General features: G+C 37.9%; 1 protein-coding gene across 1 annotated transcript in view; it reads left to right on the forward strand.

Annotated features, from left to right (window-relative positions):
• Nucleotides 1–17553, forward strand: part of gfra1b (gdnf family receptor alpha 1b) — a 306740-nt gene that overhangs the window by 193684 nt on the left and 95503 nt on the right. The window contains exon 4 of the mRNA XM_028795763.2: nt 9852–10203. Coding sequence (XP_028651596.1) covers nt 9852–10203 — 352 coding nt within the window. The remainder of the gene's footprint in view (nt 1–9851; nt 10204–17553) is intronic.

Raw genomic sequence — 17553 nt, forward strand, 5'->3', positions numbered from 1 at the left:
TTCATCCACATTAGCCAGTATCTCCTAAGGGATAAATATAGGTGAAGGGTGTAGAAGCTGGTTAGATTGTTTTTAACAAAGTTACTAATTTGTATATGGAAGAAAAAACTATGTAGCTCAAAGATTTAATTTGGAGATTAAACTCAGCATATGCGATTGCATTATTAATACAATGATCTCTGAGTGCCACAATCCTGAGTATCTTTCATAGATTTTATACAGCGTAGGACAGAGAAGACTGAAACAGATGATTATCATGTATAGGGGCAACAGGTAGAAGCTTCTCTGCCTTAAATTGTGTCCTACATTGGTTTCCTATCTTTGCCAAATTTTTAAAATAATTTTCCGAAAGTGTGAAAACTTTATATAAAATTGAAATAACCCTCAAACAATTATGTAAACTAATATAAAACTAAAAATAACAAATGATAAATTGTAAAAGAGTGAAAATATAATAATCTGATAAGTGATTATCTGATAAATTTTATGACCTAGAGTAATGCTTCAGTATGAAATGTCTTTACAAAATATAACATTTGCCAGAAACAGTGAAAATATTTCAAAATAACCATTGTATTATATCAACCTATTTCCTAACCACACCTTATAAATTACAGAGTGGTGTAAAGCTGGAGCCATTGTAGCAGCTTGAGCACATAGCAGGATCCAGTTCTAGCTGAAGCACACTCTCTAATACCAGGATGATGTTTTAGTGTGTTTACTCATTGTCATTCCTTTTGGACCCTGTTTAGGGTCACAGCAGCAGAGGGCCTTTCCAGGCAGCATTAAACACATGCAGAAGCCTGCCCAGAATGAGGTACACAGTATGCCTTAGTGTACTCACATATATACTTACATAGAACTAATTTAGAGCTGACAAATAATATGACATGCTAGGCTTTACAATGTCAGAGAAAACCAGAAAACATGGAGGAAAAACCCATGCAGACATGGAAAGGAATGTGCAAATGCCACACAGAACAACAAGTAGGAAAGAGTTTAGAATTCAGTCTCCTGAAGCAGCAGCTCTGGCCACTACATTGCAAGAGGCCAATCTGGAACTGACAATTATACAAATATACTCATCATTCATATGTATATGAGAAGAAAGAGTACACAGGAAGAAAACAAGTGGGTGGTTACCAGGAATGAAGCTGTGGTCCACAGACTTGTGAGGCAGCAGTGGTTAATGTATTGTTATCACCTTTATAGTTTATTTGTCTGTCTGTTCCCTTTTAAACCTGTTTAATCCAGTTCAGGCTCATGTAGGCCAAAACCAACCCCAAAATCATCAAGCACAAGTTAGAAAACAAACCAGGAATGGGATAGGGAGTTTAAAGTCTAATATATTGGAAAAATGCTGCAGTTGTAAAAATATATGGAGTATAGATATATTAGGGCTGGGAAACTTAACACGTGGGTGGAAGGTCCTGGAAGGCCTGCTCGTTTTGTCGGCACTGGGAATGGAGAGAATGAGAACACAGTGTGTAGTAGCAGCACATGTGGGGACAAGAAGGAGCAGCATGGTGTGTGGGAACAGAGTGAACGATGTAGTAGAGAGGCAGATGAACCCACAACACATCTCCTGGCTGCTAAACTGCTCTCTAAGTGCTGTGTCTGCAAAATGGCGATCACGGAGCTGCTTTTATGTCTGCTTCTCCAGGTAGTCCTGTTTTCCTCATACAGGACTTGACCACATGATAAGCATGTCTCTCTCAGATCAGGACCTGGGCCATTATACTGCTATTTCCATGGTGCACCAGTTGAAAAACACTTATGCAGAAGATAATTATCAAGTTGTTGGTAGTGATGAACAATTGAGGATAGTATTTACTAAGTTTTTAACCTTTGTTTTAATGTATGCCCATTTAAGAGAAGCTTATTCTTTCAATTAAATCAGTCTTTAGCAGTGTATTCAAAGTCAACAGTCGTTTTGATCGTTTAATTTTTACTTTGACCCGTTTGTGTCTCATATGCTATGCCAATTTGATAATTAATACATCAGCCTCATTTTTTATTGCCTTCTTTTCAACTTGCCTTTTAGGAAGGCATTCAAATTCAGTTTGTACTTGTTCAAGTAATATTTTGTTAAAAGTTCAGGTTTAAGGTCATTTTTTAAGTTTAAACTATACCATTACTTTTTTTTTATTCCATTTGTGATTCAATGTGTATTTATATACATATATTCAAATAATTGGTCACTGAATGAACCTCACAGAGCATTTTAGGTTACATTAATACACAGTTTTGTATATAGATATATATATATACTGTATATATATATATATATATATATATATATATATATATATATATATAGATAGATAGATAGATAGATAGATAGATAGATAGATAGATAGATAGATAGATAGATAGATATACTGTATATAGATATATATATATAGATTTATATACACAACAATAACCCTTTCCAAAATGTGTATTAATGTAACCTAAAATGGTCTTTGAGATTCATTCAGTGACCAATTATTTAATTACCATAATTTGTATTTTAGTATTATTTGTCATCATAAATTATTCAATTATTGAGCTACCAGATGGATATGTCAGCCTGGATCAAATTAGTTTCTAATGGGACTTGCTGTTCATTACTAGACCTCTGTAATCCCCAGTGACAGTGTTCAGCTGAATGCAGAGGGTGGCAGCTAAAGGACCCTGAAGTAGCCTTAGTCACAACTACACCATTGTAATAACGTAGTATATTGAGATTGTTGTTTAGCCAGCATATATTGCTTTAGTAGCATATTTACTCTTTAAGCAGTCTTGCTTTAGGATCTTTTTTGTTGTGATTACACCAACTACGCTGGTAATTTGCTCAAATGATTGTATTTAATAAGTGATGGAAAAAGTGATACGGTGCTAGCAAATCATACATACTTACAGATTGGTTGACTGTATCCGTCTCAGCTGACAGCCACCAAGAAATGGCTAAAAAGAAGCTTCCCTTAGTCTAGGCCTTGAAAAATATTTGTATGGTTTGCCAAGCACCACTTAGGAGGCCTCTGGCAATTTAGGGTAAAATGATATTTAATATAAGGAATAGTCCAAGGAATTGTGTTTATGAAACTCTCTGGGTCAATCTGAAAGGAGAGACAGTTATTTGATTTTAAGAATTTCAACCCATCTGCTGCTATAGATAGTTGTGCTCACCATAGGGGGGCTTAGCTGTTTTTGGACTGAGCTGCTAGGAAATCTCCTTGCCTTTTCTATTAAAGACAGATGTGATTGTGATGAACACATTTTTTCATGTAAATCAAATACACTTTACCAATATATTTTGCATGCTGCAGCCTAAGGTTATGATTCATTAGTAAAAGATGTAGAACAAGGTAGAAAGTGACTGGAACATGGTTGAAATATTCATTTTTAATTATTATTTTTAAAAGAAGACTACTTTTGAAGTCTGATGGACAATGAGAACTTTATCATTTTTCAGTTGAAAATGTCAGAATAGGTTTTCTTTTATGTTTACATAAAATACATGATAGAAGTGTCAATATCCCCCACTTAATATATGGCAGATCATTGTTTGAAAACACATCTTAATCTATAGGCTTCATTCCCACCATGATCTGGGATTGGATTAAGCAGGTTCAGGATATAAGTGGATGGACAGATATTTTGATCTTCAGTAAAGTGCAATCATATAGAACTAAAAATGGATCTGCTACACTTAAGACAAACTACAGCTGTGAACAAGCGCTTCCTTATGATAGCAATTTCATTGCAGTTTTCCAGGTGCAATTGGGGATCTGGCTGTGCTAATCCTCTTATTTCTAATCAATCAGATAACCAAGTTGGAGAAATCTTTGAGCAGGTGATGTTTGTCATATTAAACCATATGGCTGGAGCTTCACTCCTAATGCATAGCCATGTTATACACAGTTATACACTTTCAACATATTTGCACTCTTAAATTCTTTATATATGCAAAAATGTGCCTTCTGAATATGTGCTTCCATTTATTTCTTTTAATATTGTTGCAAACGTATTGTCTCAGTGGTCTTAAAATGTTCAAACACTGAGAAAAAGATGTAATATACAAGGGGGAGTCAAGCTAAAGTTAGAAAACGGGATTTATTAGAAAATGGAATGAACTTTAACAGAACTGATAATGTCATTTCTCAATGGAGTCTCCACCCTTCTCAATTGCTCTTCTGCCACCTGCCTGGAAGTGCCTGGATTCCAACAGAATAAAAAGTTTTGTCTTGCATATATAAATGCAATGTTTCTGTTTTTTATGTTAGAATATTTTTTGTTATGATTGGATGCTCCATAAGCTTAAATAAATCTTGCAAGTCTCTTTGCTTCTATGTTGTTTTCCTAAAGGGAGGAGTGAGAAAGGCAGTTGAACAGGATGGCAGAGGTCTTTAGTAATCCCTTTTTGCTTTTCTAAGGCAGCATGTATGATACACATCCTGAACAACAGATAGCTGAATGACAGTAATCTTCTGTGCCACCTTCACCACTCTCTGAAGGGTTTTACCATCTTCAGTTGAGCAGGTGCCATACCAGGATGTGATGCAGCCTGTGAGGGTGAACTCCACTGTGTGTCTGTAGAGGTTCACAAGAGCAGAAAAGTGCAAGCCATCCTCAGATGTGTGAAGAAACAGAGTTGCTGATGAACCTTTTTGACAAGAGACAAAATGTGTTTTTCCCACTCCCTGCAACAGTGGTAGTCACGCCATGGAATTTAAAGCTGCTCACCCATTCAACAGCATCCATCTACATACAGATAAAAACAAGCTCTGACAAAATGCAGCAGCAAGATACAATGAATGAAAGAAATATGGCAAAAGTATAGCCAAGCAAAACTGTACAAGGTGCAGTGCTTACATTAGTGTCCCATTACCAACAACAAGAGATTCATTACTCCTTATTTTGTCTGTATGGGACAAAGCAACTGTGCTTTCTTTTTCTCTCTTTAGCTCTCTCTCTCTTCTGGTTTAATGGAAGTTTTACAGTTATATCCACTTTGGCTGGTCCCTCCCTCAAATTATGAGGGTATTGGAGCAGACATATTTATGGACAGATGCTCCTTCTGATATTAAGCTAGTTTAATCACCTTTTACCACACACGATCGGGGCAATGACCTTATACTAATCCCAGGTCACAGGGGTATAGGGCAACAACTGTGCAGCTTAGAATAATACCAGGAGCTAATCGACAGCATCATCTTCTTTATTATCAATAGAGATGGACAGTGTTTAAAGAAGAAAATAAATATTTATTAAAAGAGCAAAGCACCAAATCTGAGATTATTGCCTTGGTGCAATGAAAGCAAATATTAAGAGTAGCACACAATCATAAAAGGTAAACAGTTACCAGTACAGAAGTGTAATTTTAATTTCAGTACATTTCGGGATTGTAAGGGGACACCCAAATAAAGGAGTGTCTGACTACAAGTGTGGGCACCTACCTATTTAATTACCTTCTAAAAGGGAGCCTGAACTTCCCTTAAATAAACAATTCTGTAAGTACCACATTGTAAAACCTGGTCAAAATATGTAGAAAAATAATGTGATGCTGGTGGAAAAGTGCTTATAAATTGTTTAGAAATTTACTGTATAATGGCAGAGTGTGGATTCTTCAGGAGAGAAGATCAGGAGAGCTGTCAATCTGACTGTACTTGCAGGTCGTTTTATATAGTGTCTCAAAAGGGCTGACAAGACCATGTCACCGCTCTGCATGACAGCATTACGTGCAGACCATCTTCGGTCTCTGTAAACTACTACCGAAAAAGAGGTGCTCCAAAGAACAAAGAGTCGACGGGGTTCAAAGCAAGAGCAAAAGTAAAAGAAAGAGAGACAACAAGATAGAAACAGGGAGGTGACAGAAGAATTCTTGATTAGGGTCTTATTCAGTAGACAGTCGGGACAACTGCCTGTATGAGAAGGCCCAGTCAGTCAACTCTGCTTTGTTTGTATCTGTTCCTTTAATAATTTGTATTCTTCATGTATTATCCCTTTCTTAGGTGGTTTTATGATGTAAACAGCATACTATTAGTAACTTCTTTAGTCTTTTCAGCATTAGTCTCAGTTTAGAGAGACACTGAGTGGGTGTTCTCCTGTTACTCTACTAATCTGTGTATTGCTTTGAATTTGAATTGCTGCCCTTAGTGTTGGGAAAGATTATGCCAGTTTCTATTCATTTATGCATGCTTATTTCCTGCAGTTTCTTTGTCTGGGCTGTGCCCACTGCTTTAATGGAAACTTGCTCTTGTGGATTTTGCAGACCCATTCAGGAGAGAGAAATCTCTTGGAGCTAAGAGGCACACACCATCACAACTGTTATTTAAAATGACATTCCTTGAGTGAAGCCTTTGGTGTGTCTGCATTTTGGATGTTCAGAATTAGGTTTCTGCTTGATTACACAGCAAGTAGTGAACTCAAACTCCCAAACAGGAAATACATTTAAAATCACAAGATATAACCAGAACTGTAAACACGGGGCCTTTCAGATCATTAGTGTGGTACCTGGAGCAGAGTGTTCTGTTGTTTTTCTTGATGTTTTATTTTATTCACTGTAAAGTTTAGGCTAACAGGTTTAGCTCTTTGTTTTTTCTATTACATTATCATTTAATGATATATTGATGGTATAATTTAATATGGAATACTACATGGGGAAAATAATAAAACAAATACTGCACATGTTGATCCAGTTTTGAAAAAGGAGAGCTAAAGTTGCATGCTGTTTTTTAAATGAACTATCCAATAAACAGTGAATTGTTTGAAAGGAAATCAAGTAGAATTCAGTTGACTTTGTACCAGTGCCACTTCCAGCCTTTACATCATCTGTCTTTAAAGTTAAATACATGTTGCATTAGATTATAGAAGTCACAGTTTGTTTTCATGTTGACATTTCCAAAGAATAGCTTACTAGTTTCATGAGTGTTTTAAAAATGAGGGGAGAAGCTATCACTTAACATTAGAGATTTCCATCCTTTTCAGAGTCGGAATTTTACATTAAAGGATTGTAGGCATTTAAATATAGTATAAATAATAATAATAATAATAACTATGGGGCTTCGCCCAATCCGGCCTGTGCTACGTGCCAGCCACTTCACATCTCTGCTGCTAGCGTTGTGAAGAGGGGGGCTGAACGCACCCCATGGAGATGTAGTCGCTCCTCCGAAACCCCCTCTTAAACGGTGATACAATGGGAAACAAATGCAGTTTTTTATTACCTCCACTTTGCTCGATCAGCTGCCTGCTTGCTGCTGCTGCTGTGCCCTGTGATCTGCATCTTGCGCGCCACTTCAAACATTTAAAAGCCTGTACAGCAGCTGTTCTTTTGTCTCACTGCCTTGTCTCTCTTCTCCCTCAAACATCCTCTTCTCCTGTTGGGGGTCCCACTCCCAAGGTGCGCCCCTATTCTTTTCATTGAGAGATGGAACTGTCCCCTCCGACTACACTCGGAGCTCAATTCACTCCTGAAAGAGACTTATGTTTGTTTGAAGTGTCTGAATAACGTTTCTGTCTCTAAAATCTCCTGTGTATCTGTGCAACTCTGTGACCCAAGCGTGACAGCGTATGTGTTTTTAACTTTCACCAAACAACAAATCTTTTAATTCTCGCAGATACGCCTCTTCATTGGGAAGAAACACTACTTTTCTTATTTGAAAATGGTTGTAAGTAGAGCGTGACTTGCAAAAGTCACCGTCTTGTGGGACTTTCTTCCATAGGTTGTAAGTATGACGTGACTTGACTGTCTCATGGGACATGAAAGTGTTTCACTGTCTCTCTCCAAAAGATCTCTCTTCAAAAGATCATGTCTCATCGCAGGATAAAAAGTCTTTTTTTATAATGGAGAGACAATAAATGTGTTAGCAGCTTACCTAAATATTCTATGTAATTGTATGTATACAGTCATTGTGTGAAATATATCTTTAAAGGTTCTTTCAGTTTTTTAGTTGAAAGAGAATGGTCAAGGAAGCGGTAAAGTTCTTTAAGAAAATTTCTCCATTCATTTCTGCACTAGCTCCTCTCAATTCAGTGTCTCCAGGATCCAAAGTGTGACATGGTAGCAATCTTCATGTCTTTGTGTCATGAGTTGACTAGAGCTGGTTCCTGTTTTGCTCTGATGGGCCCTGGCCCTCATGACTCTGACCTGGGTAAGTGGCTTAGTAAGTTGATGGTTGGATCAGACTAGAAGGCATTTTGGTATAGTGGCTAAGGCTTTGGAATTTAAATTTCAAGGCTGCCTGCCTCTTATTCATTGTGGCCATGAAAAAACTATTCAGCTTGCATCTGTTTAAGTCAATAAAATGTGTAAACAATTGTATTACCATCTTATTTAAAAGCAAGGAGTCACATTGTTTTCTAATTGGCCTTTACTTAAACAGAACAGGAAACACTCTCTTGCAAAAAGATTTTATTTAGAATTTCAGGCTCACAAATTAAGCTCTTACAATTATGCTTTATGTTTTGTACCAAGTTTGCCCATTCAGTTTCTTCTTTTTTATCCCTAGATTTCAATTATCAGGTTCATAATCAGTTTCTGTTTTTTTTCGCATGATTTTGTGTTTTTTGTTTCTTTTATTAACTCACTCACTCCCCAACCTTAGACTGAGAGAATTCTGGCCTTTAAACTCTATTACAAAGATTACAAAGTGACCAAGTCAAGGAGTCACTTCCTAGGTCAGAAACCACCATTGAAATTTCAACTTATCTGTGGATGTTACCAGAAATTAGGTTACGGTAGTGGAGATTAACCCCAAAGCTCAGTGGACTTGAATATGGCCAGAGATGAATGGAACTTTTCCAGCAGTCTTTTCACTGAATTGGACAGCATGCTATTTATTTATTCCTAATAGGATAGTTAACAGTTATTATCTTCGTGGTATGGACTTCTAATACTTATTGCTTTTATTGGTATCTTCTGTAAACTTGCTTTGGGAGTGAGTGAAGGACACAGCTTAAACCCAGCAGTGGAATAAACTATAATTTTAGTTGCGCACAGTGAAGTGTAGTGGCTAAGACACTGGACCTTCAACCACAAAGTTGATACTTCTGTCCCATATCTGAATCACAGTGTGACCTTGAGCAAGTTATTTCCACTTCTCTGTGCTCAAGTTGTAACACATTTATGAAAATAATTGTACTGTATCATGTTCTTGGAGTGCAAGAAATTCACATCTGATTGACACGTTGATTAGAATATAAACGAGGCATTACAATATTCCCAGTAAGCAGAACTGCAATTGCTAATCCTACAGCATTTTTAAACCTCATTTTATATAGTAAGGGAATCAAGGTACCAAATTATGTCCTTCAACAATGAATTGAATAACTTGGATGGATGGATGGATGGATGGATGGATGGATGGATGGATGGATGGATGGATGGATGGATGGATGGATGGATGGAAATCCTAATGTTCCTATTAATTTTATTTTTTGTAGGTGGTTTACCATCTTCTGTTAGAATCATAGCACTCCGAATGACTGTCTAATGATTTAGGGGCTGTCTTATAAACTGAGAGGGTGCTGCTTTAATCCCTGCCACTGACTCACCCTCAGACAAGCCACTTAACCTGCAGTATCTGTGCTCCCATTGTACTGGTAAACTGCCTTGGGATAGTGTTCACTATGAAATGGTGTTATATAAAATAATGCGTGTTTGTCATAGTTCTGGAAAATATTGGTTTCTATCCTACAGGTTTGGAATTGCTTTGTATGTTGATACATTATTATTTTGATATTTGTTGTTGCTGTTTTTTTATTTGGCGGACACCATTCCCCAAGGTGACTTACCGCATGGGGATAGATTATAGTTGACTGATTTTATTGAATAGAAGAACTGACAGACCTTTTCCTTTCCTCTTCAGGAGAGCCTGCAATCACAAGGGAAAACACCTGCCTGAACGCCGCCAAAGCCTGCAACCTGAATGACACGTGCAAAAAGTACAGATCGGCCTATGTTACCCCCTGTACCACACGTGTCTCCAATGCCAATCTCTGCAACAAGCGCAAGTGTCACAAGGCTCTCCGGCAGTTTTTCGATAAAGTGCCTCCCAAACACAGCTATGGGTTGCTTTTCTGCTCCTGCCCTCCAGGCGATCAGGCTGGCTGCATGGAGAGGCGGCGGCAAACCATTGTTCCCATATGCTCCTACGACGACAAGGAAAAACCAAATTGCTTGTCTTTGCAAGTGTCGTGCAAGACGAATTACATCTGCAGGTAAGATAGCAGCTGGCAGCGGGGTGATTAATGAGCAAGTAGTGAAAACCTTTTTGAGCTGCTGAAAATTACCAAGATTTGGTTTTAGAATTTCCACCAGGGTATTGGGTAGCTGAGAAAGAAACTTGACAGCCAAGTTGCATAATATAAAATCCAGCCATGTACTAGCTGTTGTGCAGGCCAGAATCTTCAATATAGTGATTCTGTGCCTTCAGAGCAGGTGCACTCAACCAAAGCACAACATAAAGACTTAACTAGCAGGTTTGAGACTTGAACTACAGTAGAAGACGGTTTAATGATGACACACAAGCATCACTGATTTCTGTTTTCAGTGTCTGGTTAAGGGGATGGCTGCAGTGTCACAGGGAAAAGTAGTAGCTGACTACACTCTGTGACAGTTCATTAAATAAAGGCTATGTTTCCATCCCAAAAAGCTGACAGGATTTTGATTCAATGCTACATGGATTCAGTTCTTCAATTTACAATAACAGACCACAACTAAAACACAAATTAAGCCCTTACTCAGGTTCACTAAATTCTAAAAATGGAATCTTTTACTAGTTTCTGTAATAATATACAATCCATAAATTAAAATTAAATTAATTTTAATTAATTCTAGATGTAAAGTAAACAAATAATTAACTTGTATTTACACTAAAATTTTCACAGCTAGATTTTTTTCATCAGTTATAAGTAAATTGCCAGGAATTTAGTTTCATCATGTTTTACCCCTGTTATTAAGTGAAAACAGAGATGGCACAGGGTGGCGCAGAAGTGAGACAAAAATATGAAAACTGTTTCATACTGTTCCATTCATTCAAATAATCAATCCAACTATTTTTTGAGATGACTGGTCTAACATTGGATTAGGACAAATCATATCCTATTTTAACAGTGTAGTTATCAAAGTAAGAACCAATCCCAATCTGTATCAGAACACACTCACTAACATACCCACAGTGGTATACAGATAGTAGTGACAATACAGAGATGTCAGTTAAACTCACATATATGAACAACAGAAAATCTGAGCAGATAACAGTATTTAATAACCCTCCACAGAGATGGTGACTATGCCTGGATTAGTCCCAGCTGTCCATTGATGTGAGGAAGCAGCGCTAGCTACCATTGTGTCTGCATTTAAATCTCATGATGCAAAAAAAAAAAAAAAACTCTTGCAATAATGCTACAAATGATACATGTCTATATATTCTGTATAGTGACATGCATACATGTCTGAAGTTCGCCTCCCAGGATCATCAGAGGTAAGCACTACCACTGCGTAGCTCCGAGGGGAAGTTGTCACTGATGGTATCATCAGCTTTTTGTCCCACAGTCCTGAGAATATATATTGTGGCCACAAGGAGATGCAGCAGGTTCCCGAGCCTGACAGAGACAGACATGGACAAAAGTTGAGCAACACACATTTTATGTTTTTCCCATGGGAAACGCTTCTCAAATCGCTTTTCACATGCTCAGCACAGTTCAAAAACACAATAAGCAGCACAATACAGCACTTTACTTCTTTCTTTTTTCTTTCTCTCTCTCTCTCTCCCTTTCCTTCTCTCTCTCTCTCTCTCTCTCTCTCTCTCTCCCTCCTTTCCTGCCATGGCAAACTCCATCCCTCTTCCTCCCGTCTCTGGCTCCCTGAGTAGTGGCAGGTGGCTCCCTTTATGCCACACCCAGAAGCACTCCAGGTGGCTCATTAGCAAGGTCTGGAAGTACTCCCAAGTGTAGCAGAAGCCTGACAAAGTATAGCACTGCAGCTACCCCTGGCGGCACCCATGGAACTTAACAAGGTTGTCCATCCCATGTTGCCCTGTGGGAATTCGAGACACCACTGCAACCCAGGGGGGGCTGCCATATAGTGGTCAGAGGAAGGTTCTGTTCTAGTCTGTTCCCTCCCCTGGTCCTTTCAGTTCACAGGCGTCCCAGATGGGAAAGGGCCCTGGCCGTCCGTAATATAATATACAGTACTGTGCAAAAGTTTTAGGCAGGTGTGAAAAAATGCTGTAAACAAAGAATGCTTTCAAAAATGGAAGTGTTAATCATTTATTTTCATCAATCAACAAAATGCAGTGAATGAACAAAAGAGAAATCTAAATCAAATCAATATTTGGTGTGACTACCCTTTGCCTTCAAAACAGCATCAGTTCTTCTAGGTAAACTTGCACACAGTTTTTGAAGGAACTCGGCTGGTAGGTTGTTCCAAACATCTTGGAGAACTAACCACAGATCTTCTGTGGATGTAGGCTTCCTCACATCCTTCTGTCTCTTCATGTAATCCCAGACACACTCGATGATGTTGAGATCAGGGCTCGGTGGGGGCCATACCATCACTTCCAGGACTTCTTGTTCTTCTTTACGCTGAAGATAATTCTTAATGACTTTGGCTGTATGTTAGGGGTCGTTGTCCTACTGCAGAATAAATTTGGGGCCAATCATAAGCCTCCCTGATGGTATTGCATGATGGATGAGTATCTGCCTGTATTTCTCAGCATTGAGAACATCATTAATCCTGACCAAATCTCCAACTCCATTTGCAGAAATGCAGCCCCAAATGTTCAATGAACCTCCACCATGCTTCACTGTTGCCTGCAGACACTCATTATTGTACCACTCTCCAGCCCTTCGAAGAACAAACTGCCTTCTGCTACAGCCAAATATCTCAAATTTTGACTTATCAGTCCAGAGCACCTGCTGCCATTTTTCTGCACCCCAGTTCCCATGTTTTCGTGCATACTTGAGTCGCTTGGCCTTGTTTCCACGTCGGAGGTATGGCTTTTTGGCTGCAACTCTTCCATGAAGACCACTTCTGGCCAGACTTCTCCGGACAGTAGATGGGTGTACCTGGGTCCCACTGGTTTCTGCCAGTTCTGAGCTGATGGCACTGCTGGACATCTTCTGATTTTGAAGGGTAATAAGCTTGATGTGTCTTTCATCTGCTGCACTGAGTTTCCTTGGCTGGCCACTGTGTCTACGATCCTCAACGTTGCCCGTTTCTTTGTGCTTCTTCAAAAGAACTTGAACAGCACATCTTGAAACCCCAGTCTGCTTTGAAATCTTTGTCTGGGAGAGACCTTGCTGATGCAGTGTAACTACCTTGTGTCTTGTTGCTGTGCTCAGTCTTGCCATGACATGAAACTGTCTTCCACAACCTCACCTTGGTAGCAGAGTTTGGATGTTCCTAACCCAGTTTTAAGCCTCCTACACAGCTGTTTCTGTTTCAGTTAATGACTGTGTTTCAACCTACGTGTCACATTGATGATCATTAGCACTTGTTTGGTATAATTGGTTGATCATACACCTGAGTAGAATCCTACAAAATCCCTGACTTTGTGCAAGTGTACCTATAAGAATTGATGCTGGTTTGAAGGCAAAAGGTAGTAAATATTGATTTGATTTAGATTTTTCTTTTGTTCGCTCACTTTGCATTTTGTAAATTGATAACAATAAACAATCATTATTTATATTTCTGAAAGCATTCTTTGTTTACAGCATTTTTTCACACCTGCCTAAAATTTTTGCACAGTACTGTATATAATATATAATGTATTTCACTAATTGATCAAGCTCATGGCCCTGAAGCCTGGAAAAAAGCTATCTCAAGCAAGAATTTTATTGTGAAAAAATAAGGAAAAACTGCAATTATATTCTGGATCAATTGTCAGAAAGGAAAGTTTCAGTGGCAGTCCATGGATGTTACAGAATAGCACAGTTGGTAGCATGTCTGACTGCAAGTCAGTGGCATCATGGTTTGAGTCCTGCCTGTACCCTTTTTTAATCTTGGTCTGTTTTATATTATACAAAAATATATGCAGAAGAATAGTTGTCAACACTGCATACTCTTAAGTGATACCAAAGATCAAAAATTAATTATTAATTACTATAAAACTATCTCTTATCATAGATAAAGTTGAGCACCATTTTTGTAAATGAAAAATATTAGCACCATTCAGTCTTTACTTCCACCACTTTCTTATGTATTAAGAAGTGTATTTATTTATATGATTTTGTTGTCTGGAAGCATAGTAACATCTTTTGATTTCCTTTGAATGTTCGTTTGCCGTCTTCTGTGTTCTGTAAATTTAAACTGAATAAGAGTATCTATCTTGTATTCTTCTTTTTTAGTTCACAGGCTTGACTTCCTTCTGCCCATTTATTTAGCCGGTAGCTTAAAATTATACTTTCAGTTCATACATTCAGTTTTCCTGCTCCTAAATGTACTATCATGATAAATGTTATTCACTTTATGTGAAAAATAAAATATACAGAATGTGGTGTGTGTGTATTTTTAGGTATATATTGTCGCTTGCAGGGAGCGCACTAGCCACCCAAACCTGACACAGACAAATAGCACAAAGAAAATTCATCCTTTAGATGCTGTAAGCAGCAAGTAATACAAGTGGTTAAATGTGGTATAAGCAACAGTGGCTGTTTCAGTATGCATCCATGTGTCACTCACAGTTTATGAGACCTTCACTTCCAGTCTAGCTACATTATTTACAGGATGTGCAAAGGATTTTGAGTGGATGACTTTTTTTTGTTTATTGTGACAGCTGAACAACTAATTCATCCTGGCGAGAGGCAGGGTGAAGTTTGTAAGCTGGAGTGACATCAGGTTGAACATATTGTCATTTTATTGCCTTTCACATCTGTAGATTCCTCTCTGTGTTTACCATAAAAAATATCAATGACTGATTAATCTTTCATTAATTCAACATTTCAGTATTTTTTTATAATGGTGATTCTTATGTGACAAGCAAGGTAACTGAGAGAGAACCCCAGCACAAATTAAATAGTTATTTTTTAAACATTTTGATTCACACGTCCATGGTCATGGATTTGGTTCCCATATTTCAGTTCACCTGCGTTTTCTCATTTACCATGTTATACATGGACATCCCAGCAAAGTTCACGATATTTTAACTGGTGACCCTACATTTGCTCAGTCGAAGTTTGTGCATGATATGCCTACATAGTAGCTTACAGAAATTGTCTTATTTGTTCATGATTTCATTTTAGCAATTTGTGGTTTTGGATCTTTTATTCCTGCTTATTTTTTCTTTTTCTAATTCTGAACTTTGTGTTTTATGTATTAATCTATAATTTGATGTTTAATGTTTGATATGAGTTTATATTGACTGTTATTTACTTCTGCGGTGGGTTGGCACCCTGCCCGGGATTGGTTCCTACCTTGTGCCCTGTGTTGGCTGGGATTGGCTCCAGCAGACCCCCGTGACCCTGTGTTCGGATTCAGCAGGTTGGAAAATGGATGGATGAATGGATGTTATTTACTTGATCTTTTCCTGTGTTATTTTTATTTTTGTACTCTTCTGAATATTTGTTAAGGGCTCTGAGCATGTGGAAGACACTATATAACTAAAATGCATTTATTATTATTATTATATTTGCCCTGCTATGGATTGATTTCCAGCGCAGAACTCATTTCTGCACACAGTGCTGCCAGGATAATGTCACACATTCTATGTAGATTAGAAGATTAAGGTTTATATTTCAAGAAAACAGTCTTCCTGGAATGTATTTCTTGCATAGAAAATATATATGAAAATGGACTTCTTCATCTAGGCAAAAACAAGATCAAAATTAAAGCAGATAAGAGCGCATTGAGATTTTTTTTCTTCTCTTTTATGTACTGGTACAATTTAATAGCCTATTACAGTGCAGTTCACCTGTGATTAGTTAATAATATTCTCAAAGATTTGCGGTCTGCTGAATTGATACTAAGCCTTTTATTATAACATTTCAGGATTGATGTACAAGAAGAATAAACCCACACTGAAATATTCTAATAGCAGGTGTTGAAATTAAATTGGCTCTGACTGACACTTTTCTTCATTTCTTAAGTGCAGTTGGTCCACACTCAGGAAACCAACTTCAGAAAAACTTGTTATTTTCAACTACCTTCATTTTCTGTTCCAAAAGATGCAAAGTGGCACTACTTGGCCTAAAGAGCTACATTCTTTCAATAACAATGTTTTCAAAAAAAAAAAAAGTTTCATTTGTTACTGTGTCAACTTATCTATACTTTATGATAACTGTTCCATGCTTTATTTGTGTCCTTATCCTTGTTGATGGCTGAATAGAGCCTGAATCTATCCTGGCAACAATCTACATACGGCAGACATCTGCCCTAAACATGGTTCCTTTCCATTGCACTCCCCTAACAGGTCACTGGAGCTGCTGACTCTTGAACATACTATACATGATTGTCCAGGAGGAAAACATTCCTGCATTAGATCAGTTTCTGCATTCTCTAGTGACTTGGGTTTTGTTGATAGTCATTGCAAAACACTGTTTTATAGGAAAGTGTATTCTTTTAAATTGAAATGGATAATGAGTAGGAATAATGTAAAATTTGTGTTTATATTATTCTCATTATTAGAATTTTTAAGTTTTTCACTTTTTTATACCATTCACTCAAGTGCAGTATTTCTTGTTGTGTTTTTCATCAGCAGTATGTAGTCTCCCTTTAAAGCCTACAGATGTGAATTTCTATGCAAAGCAGCGCTAGAAGTGGATATAAATAAGTGCCAGCTCCTGTGGTATTATCATAAAGAGCAAGGAGCCATAGCTTAGTCCATCACAACACAATTTCTGTGGTTTCCCCATTAGAAATTTAAGTGATATTCTCTAAGACCGATGTTTCTTTCGCAGAGTTTGCAGCACCGTGTTCAAAGACCGGGGATGGAGGTGGGGTGGGGGTGTTTCGGGGTGTGGTGGGGCATTGCCTTAATGTTTTAAATGGTGCGATTAAAGAGCAGGACTGGGAAAGGGGACAGTTTTCAGCACCACATCCTGGGACTGGATGTCAACAGGGCACAATGGATAACCAAGATGAAAGCTGTTATGCATCATTGAGTGCTAGTAGTAAACAGCAAAAAGCAGTGCTTGTTAACCATTGAGCCTTGCATCTACCTTGTGGCTCCCCAAACTTTCTCTTTCCATTTTGCAAAGTGATTATCTCCCTTTTTTCCTGCTCATGACATCACCCTGTCTTCTGTCGTCCGTCCACCCTATTGGTTATTGGTGATATTGGCATGGCCCATCACTCGCTCCTGCTGCATCCTTCATTTGCATAAAGCACACTGTCTGCGCAGCAAAAAAGCATGTAAATTGGCATATTCTTAATAATTATCAACAAATAAAACATTTTTGTCAAATACAAAATCAGATCTGTCAAGGCATTGTTAAGGTTTTGGGGTGTTTATTTTTGCTATTGGGTCAGTTTACCCCTAAATATTTATATACCAAAATGTCCTTTCTTAGCTAATACTTATTGTCATAGATGTGCCCTCCTGCCAAATTTCAGATTTTTAACTAAACAGG

Source organism: Erpetoichthys calabaricus, chromosome 2 (assembly GCF_900747795.2).
Source record: "Erpetoichthys calabaricus chromosome 2, fErpCal1.3, whole genome shotgun sequence".
NCBI classification, from domain to species: domain Eukaryota; kingdom Metazoa; phylum Chordata; class Cladistia; order Polypteriformes; family Polypteridae; genus Erpetoichthys; species Erpetoichthys calabaricus.